The sequence below is a fragment of the Prionailurus viverrinus genome, chromosome A1 (assembly GCF_022837055.1).
Source record: "Prionailurus viverrinus isolate Anna chromosome A1, UM_Priviv_1.0, whole genome shotgun sequence".
In the NCBI taxonomy this organism is placed as follows: Eukaryota; Metazoa; Chordata; class Mammalia; order Carnivora; family Felidae; genus Prionailurus; species Prionailurus viverrinus.
This window is the reverse complement of record NC_062561.1, coordinates 51,591,640-51,606,246: the sequence shown is the minus strand read 5'-3', so window position 1 is coordinate 51,606,246 and position 14,607 is coordinate 51,591,640. Positions and strand designations below refer to the sequence as shown.

Sequence of the window (14,607 nt, the reverse complement as noted above, 5' to 3'; positions counted from 1 at the left end):
AAAAAAGAAAAAAGAACAGTAAAAGTAAAGTCAGTGGTTCCACATACAACTGGATGGACTTCTAGACATAGAGTCAAACCTGAATTTTAAGGGTGTCATTTAGAAAGATAAGATTTTGCAATTGAGTACTCAGGTGAAGGAAGATAAAGCAGCAGTATTTGGAACTTTTTTTTCATCTATCATAGAGTGAAGAGAATATCTCAGGTATGACAAGCTTCCGTGAAGTTCTGGAGAAAATGCTGGTCATTGTTGTGCTCCCAGTCAGGAACAGCCTGAGGAGAGAAAATGAGCTCTTCTCCTCTCACCTGGTTTCCAACACCTGTGGATTGCTGGCCAGTATTGTCAGTGAACTGACAGCATCAGCCCTGGGATCTGAGGTGATGTTTTATTTTGAGACTGAATAATAAGCACATGTTTAAGCTTGCCACATAATTTCTTTTTTCATATATTTTGTCTTTGTATAAACTAATTTTAATCCTATTTGTACTGTCTTCTTAAAAAAAAAAAAAAAAAAACCTTCAAGCAGGCTGTTTGTTTGGTTTTCCCTTCCTTACACCTCTTCTGTGCTGTTGCTTGCTTCCTCTCTCACCAGTTTCCCCAAGACGTCACAGCGATACACACTGCATGTTTTCCTCGTATTTGCCCCATTGTACAACCTCACTGCCATGTTCCAAAATAGTTCACATTGCTGGCCCATGAGGAATAGAAATGGGGCTACTAGTAGGGAACACACAGTATGGAAAAGGTAAAGAGGTTTAAACCATAGTTCTGCCCACTTGACTGACACAAGACAAATGACATCTGTAAAATGGGAAAAGTAATTTTTTTAAGTTAATTTATTTTTATAGTTACTTCTGCACCCAGCGTGGGACTCAGACTCACAACTCCAAGATCAAGAGTCACACGCTCCCCCAACTGAGCCAGCCAGGCACCCCATAAAATGCAAAAAATAATTTTATGAAAATCGGCATTAAGTACATTCACATTGTTGCACAGCTATTATCACAAAGTTTTAAAAGAATCGAATATGAGTATGTTTGAGAAACCTACTTTGAAATGTTTTAAAGTGCTTCACATTTTGCAAAATAACATTATTTTTAATCATATCACTGTCCTGCTTGCTCTGCCATATAATTTATCTAAACATTTTGACTGAATTTAGTGAATGTTTCTAATTTTTTCCCCAAAATGCAGACAGAAGGTTGATTTTAAAAATCATGTCACAATGCAAAATATCTTATATCATTCAAATGAATGTTGATTAGTTAGCATGTACTCAGTTGCTTGCCAAATAACATCTTTTCTCTCTTTTGCTTTTATAATCCCTAGCCTTTGCTTTTTCTTACTTGGAGACTTATTTTGGAATCTATTCTAAATTAATCTATCCAGTGTATACTCATTACTAATTCATAGCGACAGTTTAGCCTTTAGGATTTCTGAATGATTACATGCACCTGAGCAGAGTTTAGTATTTAACCCTGGGAACCACTTCCTCCATTTCTTAGTTCACTTTGACTTTGGTCTAGGAGGTCATTGAGCCCCTTGTCAGAAAATTTTAATTTGTCTTTTTTTCACTTGGTCATTCAGCCTGTATAATAGGCTTCCCTTCTGTACCAGATCCTGGAGGAAAGTCTGATGCATAGGTCCCCCTCAGAAGGTTACTATCTGGTTTTCCCCATATGAACTTAACTTTCCAATGAGAAAGAATGCTCCGATTGCAGGTGCCTAATCTACGAACTTGGAAAAACTTACAAAGGTCATGACTTAGACATCCATATTTCCTTCTTTCCCAGAATAGTTTGAAATTCTTGTTAGAATCATAAACTTCAATTTTTTCCCTCTTATAGGTCTTTCAGATTTCTACAGCCAACTTAGATCAAAAGCAGGCTCTGTAATTGAAAAGAGCACTTTCAATCCAAAATAAGTTCACTGATCCTCTCTAATGAAAGTCTGTAATTAATGATGTTGTAGTTATGTATATATATTCACTTTTGTATATGTATTTTCTGCAAATGAAGTCTTGAAAACTCACAGATAAGAGGAGGGGATAGTCCCACTGAAGAGGGGAAACTTAGTCCACCTGTTTCTTAATTCTCTCCAGAATTCCTAGAGCTCTATGTCACGTAGATTGAAAACTGTTGGTCCACAGAATGTTGATGAAATTTTGGTATTTCTTTTCAGAGTGAGTGATATAGTTCATTCATATGTTATGACTGTGATGACTTACATGTTTATAGTTCTGCATTATAAATTAAGTGAAATGCATGACTAAGAGAAGAAAATACTGTCCCGTGATGATTTGTGAATTTAGAATGATAAAATCTAGTTTTATTGCTATATAATCTCTTAATAGAATGTACATTTAGAAAGGTTCACACCTACTTCTTAAATGTAGATTATTTTTTGAATTTCTTAGAAGTTTGGAGATAGTTTTGTTGTAGGTATATTATTAACACTAAGGTACAGACTACTGATGTGTAACTGCTTTTGTTGTTCATAGGTTGATGGACTTAATTCTCTCCACTCTGTTAAAGCCAGTGCTAACCGATTCACAAAAACAAGTCAGGGAAGAAGTTGGAACACTGGGAATGGGTCCCCTGATGCAATCTGTTTTTCAGTAGACAAACCAGGAATAGTTGTGGTTGGTTTTTCTGTCTATGGAGGAGGTGGAATTCATGAATATGAATTAGAGGTGTTAGTTGATGACGTAAGTACCACTCTAACGTGTCATCTTGTGTGTAAGTTGTGCGTCAGGACTTACCATTATCATAGTAAGAGTGTCCAAATCTTTGAGGGTTTAGCAGATTAGTCATTAGTCGTGGAAGACATTAAAGAAATGGAAAGAGTGATTCTGCATGATTGCTTCTGTGCCATTCTGGATTACTTCTGCCTCATGTTTTTTGCACTTCCAGGGGAGATGTTAAATGAAAATACTAGAAATTATAGAGCTAAGCCTCTGATTATAACTTTTGTGTAATTTTTTTGCTTTTGTAGTTTTTTAGAAACAAGAACAGTATTCAGATCAGTATTATTACCTGTATCCATGACTAAAGCAGTTTTGTCATAGAGTGCAAATGGATTATTCTTAGTAAAGATAGTTTTGATTGATTGATTAAGCTCTATCTTGCTGTATTCTCTAAATTATTTAAATTACCTGAGTTTTCACAAAGTTTTATTAAAATGGGACAAAAAGTTACCATGTAAATCATTTCATAAAAAATAGAAATCCATCTGTATCTTGATTCTCTTTAGCAATTAAATTATGTCCTACTTCATTAGGCTCTTTAATTAGATTAGCACTCTTCTTATGAAGAAGTGGAAATCATTTTAAGACATCAGATGAGAAAAGCCCATTTGTATGATTTAGGTTGTAGACTCCTCAGGAAATCAGATAAAAATAAATAATTTACTAAATTTTTTTTTCTTCATTATATATGGGGAAATGCTAATGGATAATTTCATATGCAAGGAAAGAAACTGCTTAAAAACAATAAAACAAAATTAAGAATAGGGTGGGTTTTGTTTTGTTTTTGTTTTAATTAGAGTGAACATGCAGGAGATTCAACTCATTCTCACAGATGGACATCTCTAGAATTAGTCAAAGGAACGTATACAACAGATGACTCACCCAGTGATATAGCTGAAATCAGACTTGACAAAGTTGTTCCTTTAAAGGTAATTTCAGTTATGTTTCTTTTATAAATAAGAGGTACTTATGTAGTTTACTTAAAAAGTAATGAAAAGTATTCCTTTTTGTGATGCTTAAAATGTTTATAGAGTCACTACTATACCCCTTATATTGTACTGTATTGTATTTTTGCAAAAGATCTGTTAAAGTCTGGTATAGTAGAAAGTATTGTTTAGTTTTGGAGTCAGGCAGAACTAGCTTCAGATGCCTGCACTTTCACATAGCTTAAAGACATTAGATATTATTTAACCACTCTGAGGCTTATCTGAAGATTTAGAAGGATTGTACCTACATTGTAGTGTTGTTCAGATGAAATTAAATAATAGAATAAAGTACTTGCCTCAATGTCTAGTACAGTATAGAAACTCAGCAAATATTAGTTCCTGTCTTTTCTTCTCTTATTGTGCCAAACTCTTTTTTAAAAAATGGCCTTAATAGATCATATTAACTATTAAAGTTACTATTACTTTATATAAAAGTTGTTTATTACTTCATGTAACATAACTATTTACCAAAACAGAAGTCTTATCCTTTTAAAAAATTTTTTTTAATGTTTATTTATTTTTGAGACAGAGAGAGACAGAGCATGAGTGGGGGAGGGGCAGAGAGAGAGAGAGAGAGAGAGAGAGAGAGAGAGAGAGAGAGAGAAGGAGACACGGAATCCAAAGCAGGCTCCAGGCTCTGAGCTGTTAGCACAGAGTCCGAGGCGGGGCTCAAACTCACGAGCCGTGAGATCATGACCTGAGCCGTAGTCGGATGCTCAATCGACTGAGCCACCCAGGCGCCTTTACCTAATCTTAAAGTAGTTATGAATGGAGTAATCCTGAATTCAACTGTAAATTATTATTTTTATTATAGAACAGAATCTGGGATAAGAGAAGTTCATCAGAGGCCTTATCAAAAAGAGTTAGGGTACCAAAAAACAAAAAAAAATCTTTTCACTGTAAAGTCTATATCATAGATCATAAGGCACTAGTGTCTGTATCTCATATTTTCTATGCACGGTACATCTTATTTGGGACAACTTTTGCTTATGGATATTTCTTCCCATTTCTCCACCTTTCTGTTTCTATCTCTGAGTGTCTCTTAAATAAAATATAGTAGATTCACCATTTTTCCCACACTTAAAATTATTTCAAAAGTTAAACTCATCAAAGAAAAATAATTAGATTATGTACTTTAAATCTTTTGTTATGGTTAGTATTCTTTATGGGCCTAGAGTCAAACTGCCTATATTCAAATACTCATCCCATCACTTAATAGCTGTGTGCCTTTGGATGGCTTATGTAACTTCTCTGTGTCTCCGATTCCTCATCTGTAAAATAGGAATAGTAATGGTACTTACCTCATGAAGTTATTTTAAGGATTAACTTAATCAAAGCACATGAAGTACTTAGTACAGTTTTTTTTTTTAAATAATAAACATCATTAAGAGTTATCTTCCTGTGTGATTCATTAAAAATGTGCTTAACCAAATCATCTATAAATAGGACAAAGAAATTCAGTATACTGGCCCAGTTTTTTTTATAGCCTCTGTACATTATAAACATGTTTTACATCTTTATTGTGAAGGAAAATGTTAAATATGCTGTGCGCTTGAGGAACTATGGAAGCCGTACAGCCAATGGAGATGGAGGAATGACCACAGTTCAGTGCCCGGACGGTGTGACATTCACATTCAGCACATGCAGCTTGAGTAGTAATGGTACAAATCAAACCAGAGGACAGATTCCACAGATCCTGTACTATAGGTAAGTGTGTATGTACAGGGAAGGGGGCATTTTAAAGCAACAGAACACATACAGTTTGATATCAAGGTAAAAAATGCTAAATGCATAGTTATAATTAAATTATGCAGCATAACTTCCTTGCACATACTTGTGCTGATTTGTGTAAAAAGATCTCTTATTAATATATAGGAGCACCTGGGTGGGCCAGTTGTTTGAGTGTCTGACTCTTGATTTTGGCTCAAGTCATGATCCCAGGGTCATGGTTTATATATATATATTAATATATTTCTATTTTTTCACTGTTCACTGTAAAGGTGAATGCTTTAAAATGTTTTTGTCGTTACTTCCTTTTTTTTGTTGTTACTTCTTTAATATCTTGAAATTTTTATCTCCTGGGCATGTGTGTTCATTTCTTTTTTAAAAATACCAAAAATATTAAAAACATTCAGTTCATTTCTTCTTTAAAAATACTAAAGATTAGTGATCAGATCACTTCTATCCAAGTACTAGCTTTGCCTTGGTTCTGTTATCCAGTCTGCAATATATTTTGATGTCTCTGAGTCTAGTTCTTGGGGCCCTAGGATACATAATAAGGTGTTTCTTAACACATGTGTTTTCAGTGCATGACCTGTGTTATTAGCTAGTCCTTGTAGTAATTCCATGAGGTGGGTGCTTGTCCTGCTTCACAGATGAGGAAACAGGCACGTTGAGGGTTAAATACCTTGCCTAAAGTCACACTTCTTGTAAAGTATGGTCCTGGGTTCTGTAGGCAGGTAATTGGTCTCCAGATGACCTGCTTTTAACATGTCCTCTTTAACAATGCTTAAGGTCACCTGTGAGACATCGTAGTTTAATGTGTCACAGTGCTCCTCCCCATCCATGGTTGGAGCCAAGCACCTTGGAGTTTCTTGACTTCCCTGTTTCTCTCACTCTTTCCATCACCAAGTCCTGGCAGCTGTGCTTTTAAAATGTTCTAAGTCTGACCTTTTCTAACTCCCATAATTAACAGTTCAGTTCAAACCATCACTGCCACCCCCTGCGTAACAATCATAGCTTCTAACCCAGTCTCCCCTCCAGTCTCCCTCCCACCTTTTGTGGTGGCCCTCCTGCAGTCAGTCTGCACAGTGCAGCCAGAAGGGTTTCACAGAAATATGCATCAGGCCAAGTTCTGCCCCTGCTCACGATCCCCTCACAGCTTCCCATCCCAGGAAATGCAAGGTCTTACGGAGGCTTATGGAGCTCACATGGTGTGATTCCTGTCACCCTCCATGCTCCTTTCATTCCAGTCACCCTTGTCTTCATTCTGTTCCTTGAACTTGCCAGTCTTGTTCTTGTCTGAACCTTTATCTTACCATTCCTTATGCCTGAATATTTTATCCTCAGCTTTTTGTTTTTTTAACATAATTCAAGCCTTTATTTAAATATCAGTTCCTGATATAGACTCTCTTTGGTCTTATTCTAAAATAACTTTATATCCTCATCCGGCTGTATTTTTCTTTGAAGTCCTATCACTCCTTGAAATTGCACGGTTACAACTTTAACTTTTTTAACTTTAAGTGAGGAGCTCTGATCTAACTAGAGTTAGATCATGTTTTACCTACCATGTAAAATAATCTCATGTATTACTCCTGTTACAGGAGTGAATTTGATGGAGATTTACAATCCCAGCTTCTGAGTAAAGCCAATGAAGAAGATAAAAACTGTAGCAGAGCTCTCTCTGTGGTAAGCACTGTTGTTCGAGCTGCAAAAGACCTCTTGCACAGAGCTCTTGCTGTGGATGGTAAGACTTTTCTTTTAATAGTCATATTTTAGATTCTTTATTCCCTAACTTGTACACAGAGTTACTGAAGAGTAACTATTTTGTGGAATCCCAGAATGTTTTATTCATTGTAGATCTGCTCACACATACACATTCATTTTGGATCAGCCATACTCTCCATATTCTAATGCAGAACTTTTTAAAATGTCCAAAAGCAGTTACCGGATACCTATTTTTTCCTTAGTTAACCTAGTAAGAAAAACTCAAGGATAAAGCTGAGTCTTTGCTTTCTCCTTGCTGTAGTAGTCAGAAAGCATTTTATTTTCTCCTTAAGGTGTGTTTTTCTTCCTATATTTCCAGTAATGTTATCACCATTCACCCAAAGGTGTGGGTAACCCTAAACATCTCCCCAAACGCACTTGTCTGATTTCAGTTCTATAAGTTCTTCCACTGGAAACTCTGCAATTTGTATTCCCCTGTCTGTTCTTCCATAGTCCAAGCTACCATGGTGCTGGCACATGTCCTCTTCCCCGTAGATGGGTAACATCCCAGCAGCCTCACTGCCACTGTTCTCCCATTCCACATCTAGCTACCTAGTCACCTCCACACTGGCAGTGGAGTTCATTTACACAAGCATTCATTGTAACCCACCCAGCCTTACTGTAATCTGTAACATTTGTTCCTAAGCCTAGTACACATCAGAATCACCTGGGAAACTTGCTAAAAATAAAAAATGTTTGGCCCAGCCAGTCTGCAGGTTTGGGCTGGGCTAAGAAACTGTATTTTTAAAATAACTGAATCCTATTCTGATGCAACAGCATATCTAGAAAGAAGTATTTGGAAATAATTGGCCTTTAATATAAAGGTGATCTCAGTCTAGACTCAACATATCTTCCCAGCACCGTGCTCATTGGGTAAATGATTATAATGTCCTTCAGCAAAAGGCTTTCTTGGTAAAATAGAAGGCAATATAGTTTAATAACAGCATTTTTGTAGTGCTTAATATGTGCAGGCATTGTTCTAATGTTTTACATATATTAACTCAATCTTCATAGTACCCACTGAGGGAAGTATTGTTACTATCCTTTTTACAGAGGAGTAACCTGAGGCATACGCCAATTAAGTAATTGGCCTAATGTCACACATGTAGCCACATGTGGCATCAGGTGTAGTGGTTAACATCATGACTATTACTGTAGGTTCTAATCCTGCCTCTGTCATTTTACAGCTGTAGGATTTTGGATGAGTTATTTAAACAGTGTGTGCCTTGGTTTCTTCTTGTATAAAGTAGAGATAATAAAAGTATCTTACTGTGAGGATTAATTGCTATGGCTTATGTCAGTAAAGCCCTTAAATAGGGCCAGGTCCTTTATAAGAGTGATAATTTTATTTTGCTCAAGAGATTAGAATATAGATTTAGTATAGCATATATACATTACAGTGAAATTACCTTCTAACTATAGTTTTAATGCCTTTTTTAGCTGATGACATTCCAGAACTGCTTAGTTCTTCCAGTCTGTTTTCCATGCTGCTTCCCCTTATTATAGCCTACATAGGACCAGTAGCTGCTGCTATTCCCAAGGTGTGTAACTTAATTATGTAACTTTGAATATTTTTTTAATATCATTTTTTTTAGACTTTGTATCTTTATAAACATTTTAATCTTTGAGGCACCTGGGTTACAAGTAACATACAGAGATAGACATGTTAAAATGGTAGAAGTTATCAGTTAAACCTCTCTGTTCTTCATATTGTTGACTAGATTACTATGCTTACTTATTGGCTTTACAGTTGAAGAATTTGGGAATGAGAAATATATTTTAGTTATGACATATAAGGAGAGTTTAAGTAGATTTTTGTAATTATGAAGTTGATGCCAAGTCTTCTTTTTGAATAAAAATAGCAAGGTAGGAGTATTTTACAATTGAGAAATAGTCAAGATATGGAGGAAATCATAAACTATTAATTCTTTAGCATAAAGATTGAGTAAAACCTAGTTTACGGCAGATTACAAAAAGGCAAAGTGTTTAAAAGTATAGACAAGGTTATTTTCATATAACATCTAAGACATCTAAGGTAAATCTTTTTTTTCCATAAAAAAAATTTCTCTTTGAGCGAAAATTTAGTCAGAAGAAACTCTTAATAATATCTTAGTAATTAAGGATGGCCAACAATTACAGTAATTAACAACTTTAAAGCAATTTTCACATTTATTATCTCATTTAATCATTTCTTTTTATACCAGGTGGCTGTAGAAGTCTTTGGCCTTGTCCAACAGTTACTTCCCTCAGTTGCCATTTTGAATCAAAAGTATGCACCCCCTGCATTCAATCCTAATCAGTCAACAGATAGCACCACAGGAAACCAGCCTGAGCAAGGCCTCTCTGCTTGTACAACCTCTAATCACTATGCGGTCATAGAGAGTGAGCACCCCTATAAACCTGCATGTGTGATGCACTACAAGGTAGGCGCTGACTCCTGGGCAGAGTTTAAATTTAAAAGTTGGTTTGATGTTCTATAATGATATCTTACAGGATACTTTGCCTCTGTTTAGAAGTATAGTTTTTTATAGTATTTAAATATAGAAATCAGGTGGTTAGGCACTGTCAGATACACAAAAGGGTTTAAGATAGAATTTTTGTCATTAAAGCGTAATGTTGGGAGTATTTATGAGAATTGTTCTCATATGTTTTTATAAGTCCAGTGCAGTATATAATGTTCAACTGCATATTATGTATTGTAATAGTAGTGGATATAAGCATGAAAATTTAAAAATCATATTGTTTGAACTGCTATTATTTATACCACAGCCTGAGTTCTGAAAATTTGTATATCCAATGCAGGACTTCGAGTGCTCTAATATAAATAATGTAAAAAATAATAAAACATTTATAAATATAATATTACAGAGTATCCAGAGTCTTTATTCCTTTTTAAATTGTATCATGTAAACTAAGGAGGAGAAGGAAGATTTGTCTACTTCATCAATGTAATTATAAGTTTTATGTGCTTGCAAAATACTCAACTTTTTATTATACACTGGTAAACATATAATAATCTAGATTATTTTAAAGCACCTTTATGGATATTTTATTATCTATCTTTAAATATAGACCCATAAAAAGTAACTATATTATTATTATACAGAAAATGCTAATAATTCCTTCATGTCATCAAATATGTAAATTTTTAATTGAGTTAGATTCAAAATAAGAGTTTAACTTTTTTAATTGTTTGAATTAGAATCCAGATAAGATCCATACATTGTGATTGGTTATTATGTCTCTCAAGTCTCTTGTTATCTACTTGAGGAGGTTCCCCGCCAACTTGGTCTTTTTTTGTTTCCTTGAATTTTATTTGAGAAAATGGACCATATGTCTTTGTTGGTAGGAACCTCTTCAGCTTGCCGCCTGAATCCTTTAGACCTACCCCTTGTAGTCATTCATAGCATCCTCCCTCACTAGTGTAAGATATTCTAGGCTCGTCTTCTACATTTCTTGTGTTGGTATTTAAGAGCCAAAATTTGGCAGAAGAATTTGACTCGTTTCTCTTGGGCTGGTGATTGTTTCTAAATATTTGTAGTGCACAGAACTGGTACATACAGTCACTCATGCATGTATTTATACACACAGGCACATATTATTTTTATATATGTGTATATATTCCTGTATAGACCCATTTATATGTATGTGTTTTTTTTTTTTTTAAGATACAATACCTGAGGTTTGTACTGATGATACTAATTCAGAATAAGGTCCATAGGACCTTATCCTTGAATCTTTTTGTCATACATCTAGATCCCTGTTCCCAATGACACTGGGAATATTAGAATTAGAAAATCGGTTATTCATTTCCTGTGTGTGTATATGTGTGGGTGTGTTTTGTCATGTTGGGTATATCCCATCTAGGATGTATAAAGAAATGAATGTGTTTTAAAGTAAGTGGGTATGGTCAATTACTGTGTTTAATGTAAGTTGGAATAGTCACTCTTCTGTGTGATTATGCCACAAATTGGACATACATTTGGCATCATTTCTTTTATTTTAGGATTTTAGGAACTGCTTTTTATATCTTGTTTTGTTTTATAACAACTTAAATGATTACATTGTCCTAACTCAAATCTATAAAGGAAAGAGTACTCAGAGAAGTCTAGGTTTTATTTCTATCCCCAATCTCTGTTCCCTCCTTCCCTATCCTAGGTAGCATTTCATTTTATTATAACTTTGTAGTTTATTCTTCCGTTTTTTATAATGTAAGTGTAGTCACATACACAGATGGAGATAGTGTGTATATTCATTCCCCATGTGTTTCAGCTTTTATTGTAAATATTTCAAACCTGTAGGAAAAAATAAGATTTGTGCAATGATCACCTTGTATGCCTTTCACCTGGCTTCATCAGTTAACATTTTGCCACATTTGTTGTATTTATTTATCTGTATTTGATACTGCTGAACCATTTAAGAGTAAGTTGCAAACATGAACAGTCACCTTGTTCCTAAGAACAGAGATTTTTCTGTGTATCAGTAATACACTAGTCAAATTTAGGGAATTTAACATTGATGCTCTATTACCATAATGCGTAATAGTAGTATACCATGATATTATAAGCTAGATGTTTTGCCAGCCGCCCCAACAACAGCATTCATGGCATTTTTCTAAACCCAGATCTGGGATCCAACCAGATTCATCCATTGCACTTAGTTGTCAGTTCTTCTCTGTTTCCTTTGATCTGAAATAGTGCCTCAGGCTTTCCTTGTCTTTCTTGACATTGGCATTTATGAAGAGTACAATCAGCGGTTCTGTAGAAGTATCCTTTAATTTGGACTTGATTGATTGTTTCCTAATGATTAAACTTAGGTTACTTGTTTTGGGCAGCAACGGTTCATAATTGGTACCATATTCTTGTCAGTGCATTCCATCAGGAAGTACTTACCATTTGATTAAGAGGATATCTGGCAAGTTTCTCCACCAAAACTACCTTTTTTCTCTTTGAAAAGGCTTATGGGTAGAGAGCTAGAGACTGTGTAAAAAATACTCCCTAACAAATTTTCACCCAGCAGTTTTAGCATCCATTGGTGATTCTTACCCAAATCACTTATTACTATAGTGGTTGCAAAACGGTGGCTTTCTAATTCTGTTATTCCTTCCATTTGGTGTTCTATTGTAAAAGACCGTTTTTCCATCCCTTCCACTTTTAAACACACATTCACTCATTTATTTTATGTGTTTATATCAATACAGATTTAAGAATTTTCTTTTTGTTTAATGTTATAATCCTTTGCTGTTATTATTTTAATTCTCAAATTTTAATTGATTTGGCCAGTGGAAGTTCATTCAAGCTGGATTTTATGTTTTTTATATGTTTTATCATGTTTTCATCAGTTTTTGAATACTACCTACCAGTTTTAGTCAACATTATAGGAGTCTTTTCTTTATATCTATCCCATTTATGTGTCACTGTGAAAAATAGAACTACTGGGTAAAATTAACAATTTCCTTGTAAAATGTTTGTCTTCAGAATATATCCCGCTGACATTAGATAACAAAGTATCAAATTCAGAAGTTACTTTTATCTATATGTGCAGGTTGCTATATGATCACTTTGCTATAAAATTAGGCTTATTTGGTTTTTTGTACTTAATTTTTGTGAGTTTTCCATCATCCTTCTTTGTTTATCTTTATCTTTATCTTGGTTAACTTTTATCTTTTAACTTTATACAGTATTTAAAATATCAACATGGCTCCAGAAATAAAATCATATAAAATAACATGCTCAGAATTATGAGGCCCTTCCCTTTGCCTTCTCTGCTTCTCAGCTTACTCCATTGAGTGTCCTGGTGTTTCCTTCCTGTGTTTATTTTTGAAAAAAATAGATAGATGGATATAGATGTAGGTTTTTCTTTTTAAAATGGTAGCACACCAAATCTGTTTGGTACTTTTTGAAATGTAACAAAATGCATAGAAATCTCCCCGTACCATTTAAAGAGATCATCCTCATTCTTTTTTTACAACTGGTTAGTGCTCCTCTGTGAAGATGGATCATAGTTTATTCAGTAGGTAGCTTGTGTGACCACTTCAGGTGTTTTCAGTATTTTGCTAATTTTTTTGCGATGAATAACCTTACGTAAATGTTGGGCTTTTTTGTTTGTTTTTTCATGTATTTAGAAATATATCTTCAAAGCACATCCCCAGAAGTGGGATTACTGGGTCAAACAAATGTAGACTGAGGAGCCATGTGCTTCATAGGTTTGGGGTTACTGCTACAGAAGCTGAACGCATATGTGTCTTTGCTAGGGTTGAGAGAGTCCTGTCGAGGTTATACTGTTTTGTGTCCCCAGCACCAGTGTTTGAGAATGCTTGTTTTCTCACAGCCTCCCCAACAGAGTGTGTGGTTAAATTTTGGGCCTTTTGCTAATATAATGGGAGAATTGGTGGGAGTAATGGTATCTTACTTTAGTTTTAATTTGCATTTATGTAATTATGAACAAAGGTGAGCTTTTCATTTAAGTGGAGATTTTTTTTAATCCTGTACCAAAGCTGTTTGCCTTAGTTCTAGGTAATTTTTTTAGATCAATATCATACTTAGGAAATTTCCTGTCATATCATATCCTATAACCATTTCATAGTTTACTATTTGACATGGTCCCACTTAATTGTAATTCGACTACCAAGACAGAATGCTGTCTGCAATGATGATGATAGAAGCTTACCCTACAACCCAGCAATAGTATTACTAGGAATTTATCCAAAGGATACAGGAGTGCTGATTCATAGGGGCACTTGTGCCCCGATGTTTATAGCAGCACTTTCAACAATAGCCAAATCATGGAAAGAGCCCAAATGTCCATCAACTGATGAATGGATAAAGAAGATGTGGTTATATATACAATGGAATACTACTTGGCACTGAGAAAGAATGAAATCCTGCCATTTGCAACAATGTGGATGGAACTGGAGGGTATTATGCTAACTGAAATAAGTCAGGCAGAGAAAGACATACGATTTCACTCCTATGTGGAATTTGAGAAACTTAACAGAAGTCCATGGGGGAAGGGATGGGGAAGAAATAGTTTCAAACAGAGAGGGAGGCAAACCCATATTAGACTCTTAAATACAGAGAACAAACTGAGGATTGATGGGGGTGGCAGGGGAGAGGGGAAAGTGGGTGATGGGCATTGAGGAGGGCACTTCTTGGAATGAGCACTGGATTTTGCATGTAAGCAATGAATCATGGGAATCTACCCCTGAAACCAAGAGCACACTGTATACACTGTATGTTAGCCAACTTGACACTAAATTATATTTTAAAAAATACTAGTAAAAGATTTTAAAAAGATAAGGACAAAGATACATTTTATGGCCTAGTTTGTGTGACTTTCAACACAATAGCTAATATTTGGCAATTTTATTACATTTAGTTTTTCTACCCT

General features: G+C 35.0%; 1 protein-coding gene across 10 annotated transcripts in view; it reads left to right on the top strand.

The window, feature by feature from the left end:
- MYCBP2 (MYC binding protein 2) overlaps window positions 1-14,607 on the top strand; it is a 286,982-nt gene that overhangs the window by 156,194 nt on the left and 116,181 nt on the right. For all 10 annotated transcript variants that reach the window (XM_047853582.1, XM_047853618.1, XM_047853590.1 and 7 more), the window contains 7 exons: window positions 186-377; window positions 2,501-2,707; window positions 3,544-3,675; window positions 5,261-5,439; window positions 7,056-7,198; window positions 8,659-8,759; window positions 9,423-9,641. In XM_047853582.1, the coding sequence (XP_047709538.1) occupies window positions 186-377; window positions 2,501-2,707; window positions 3,544-3,675; window positions 5,261-5,439; window positions 7,056-7,198; window positions 8,659-8,759; window positions 9,423-9,641 (1,173 nt within the window). The remainder of the gene's footprint in view (window positions 1-185; window positions 378-2,500; window positions 2,708-3,543; window positions 3,676-5,260; window positions 5,440-7,055; window positions 7,199-8,658; window positions 8,760-9,422; window positions 9,642-14,607) is intronic.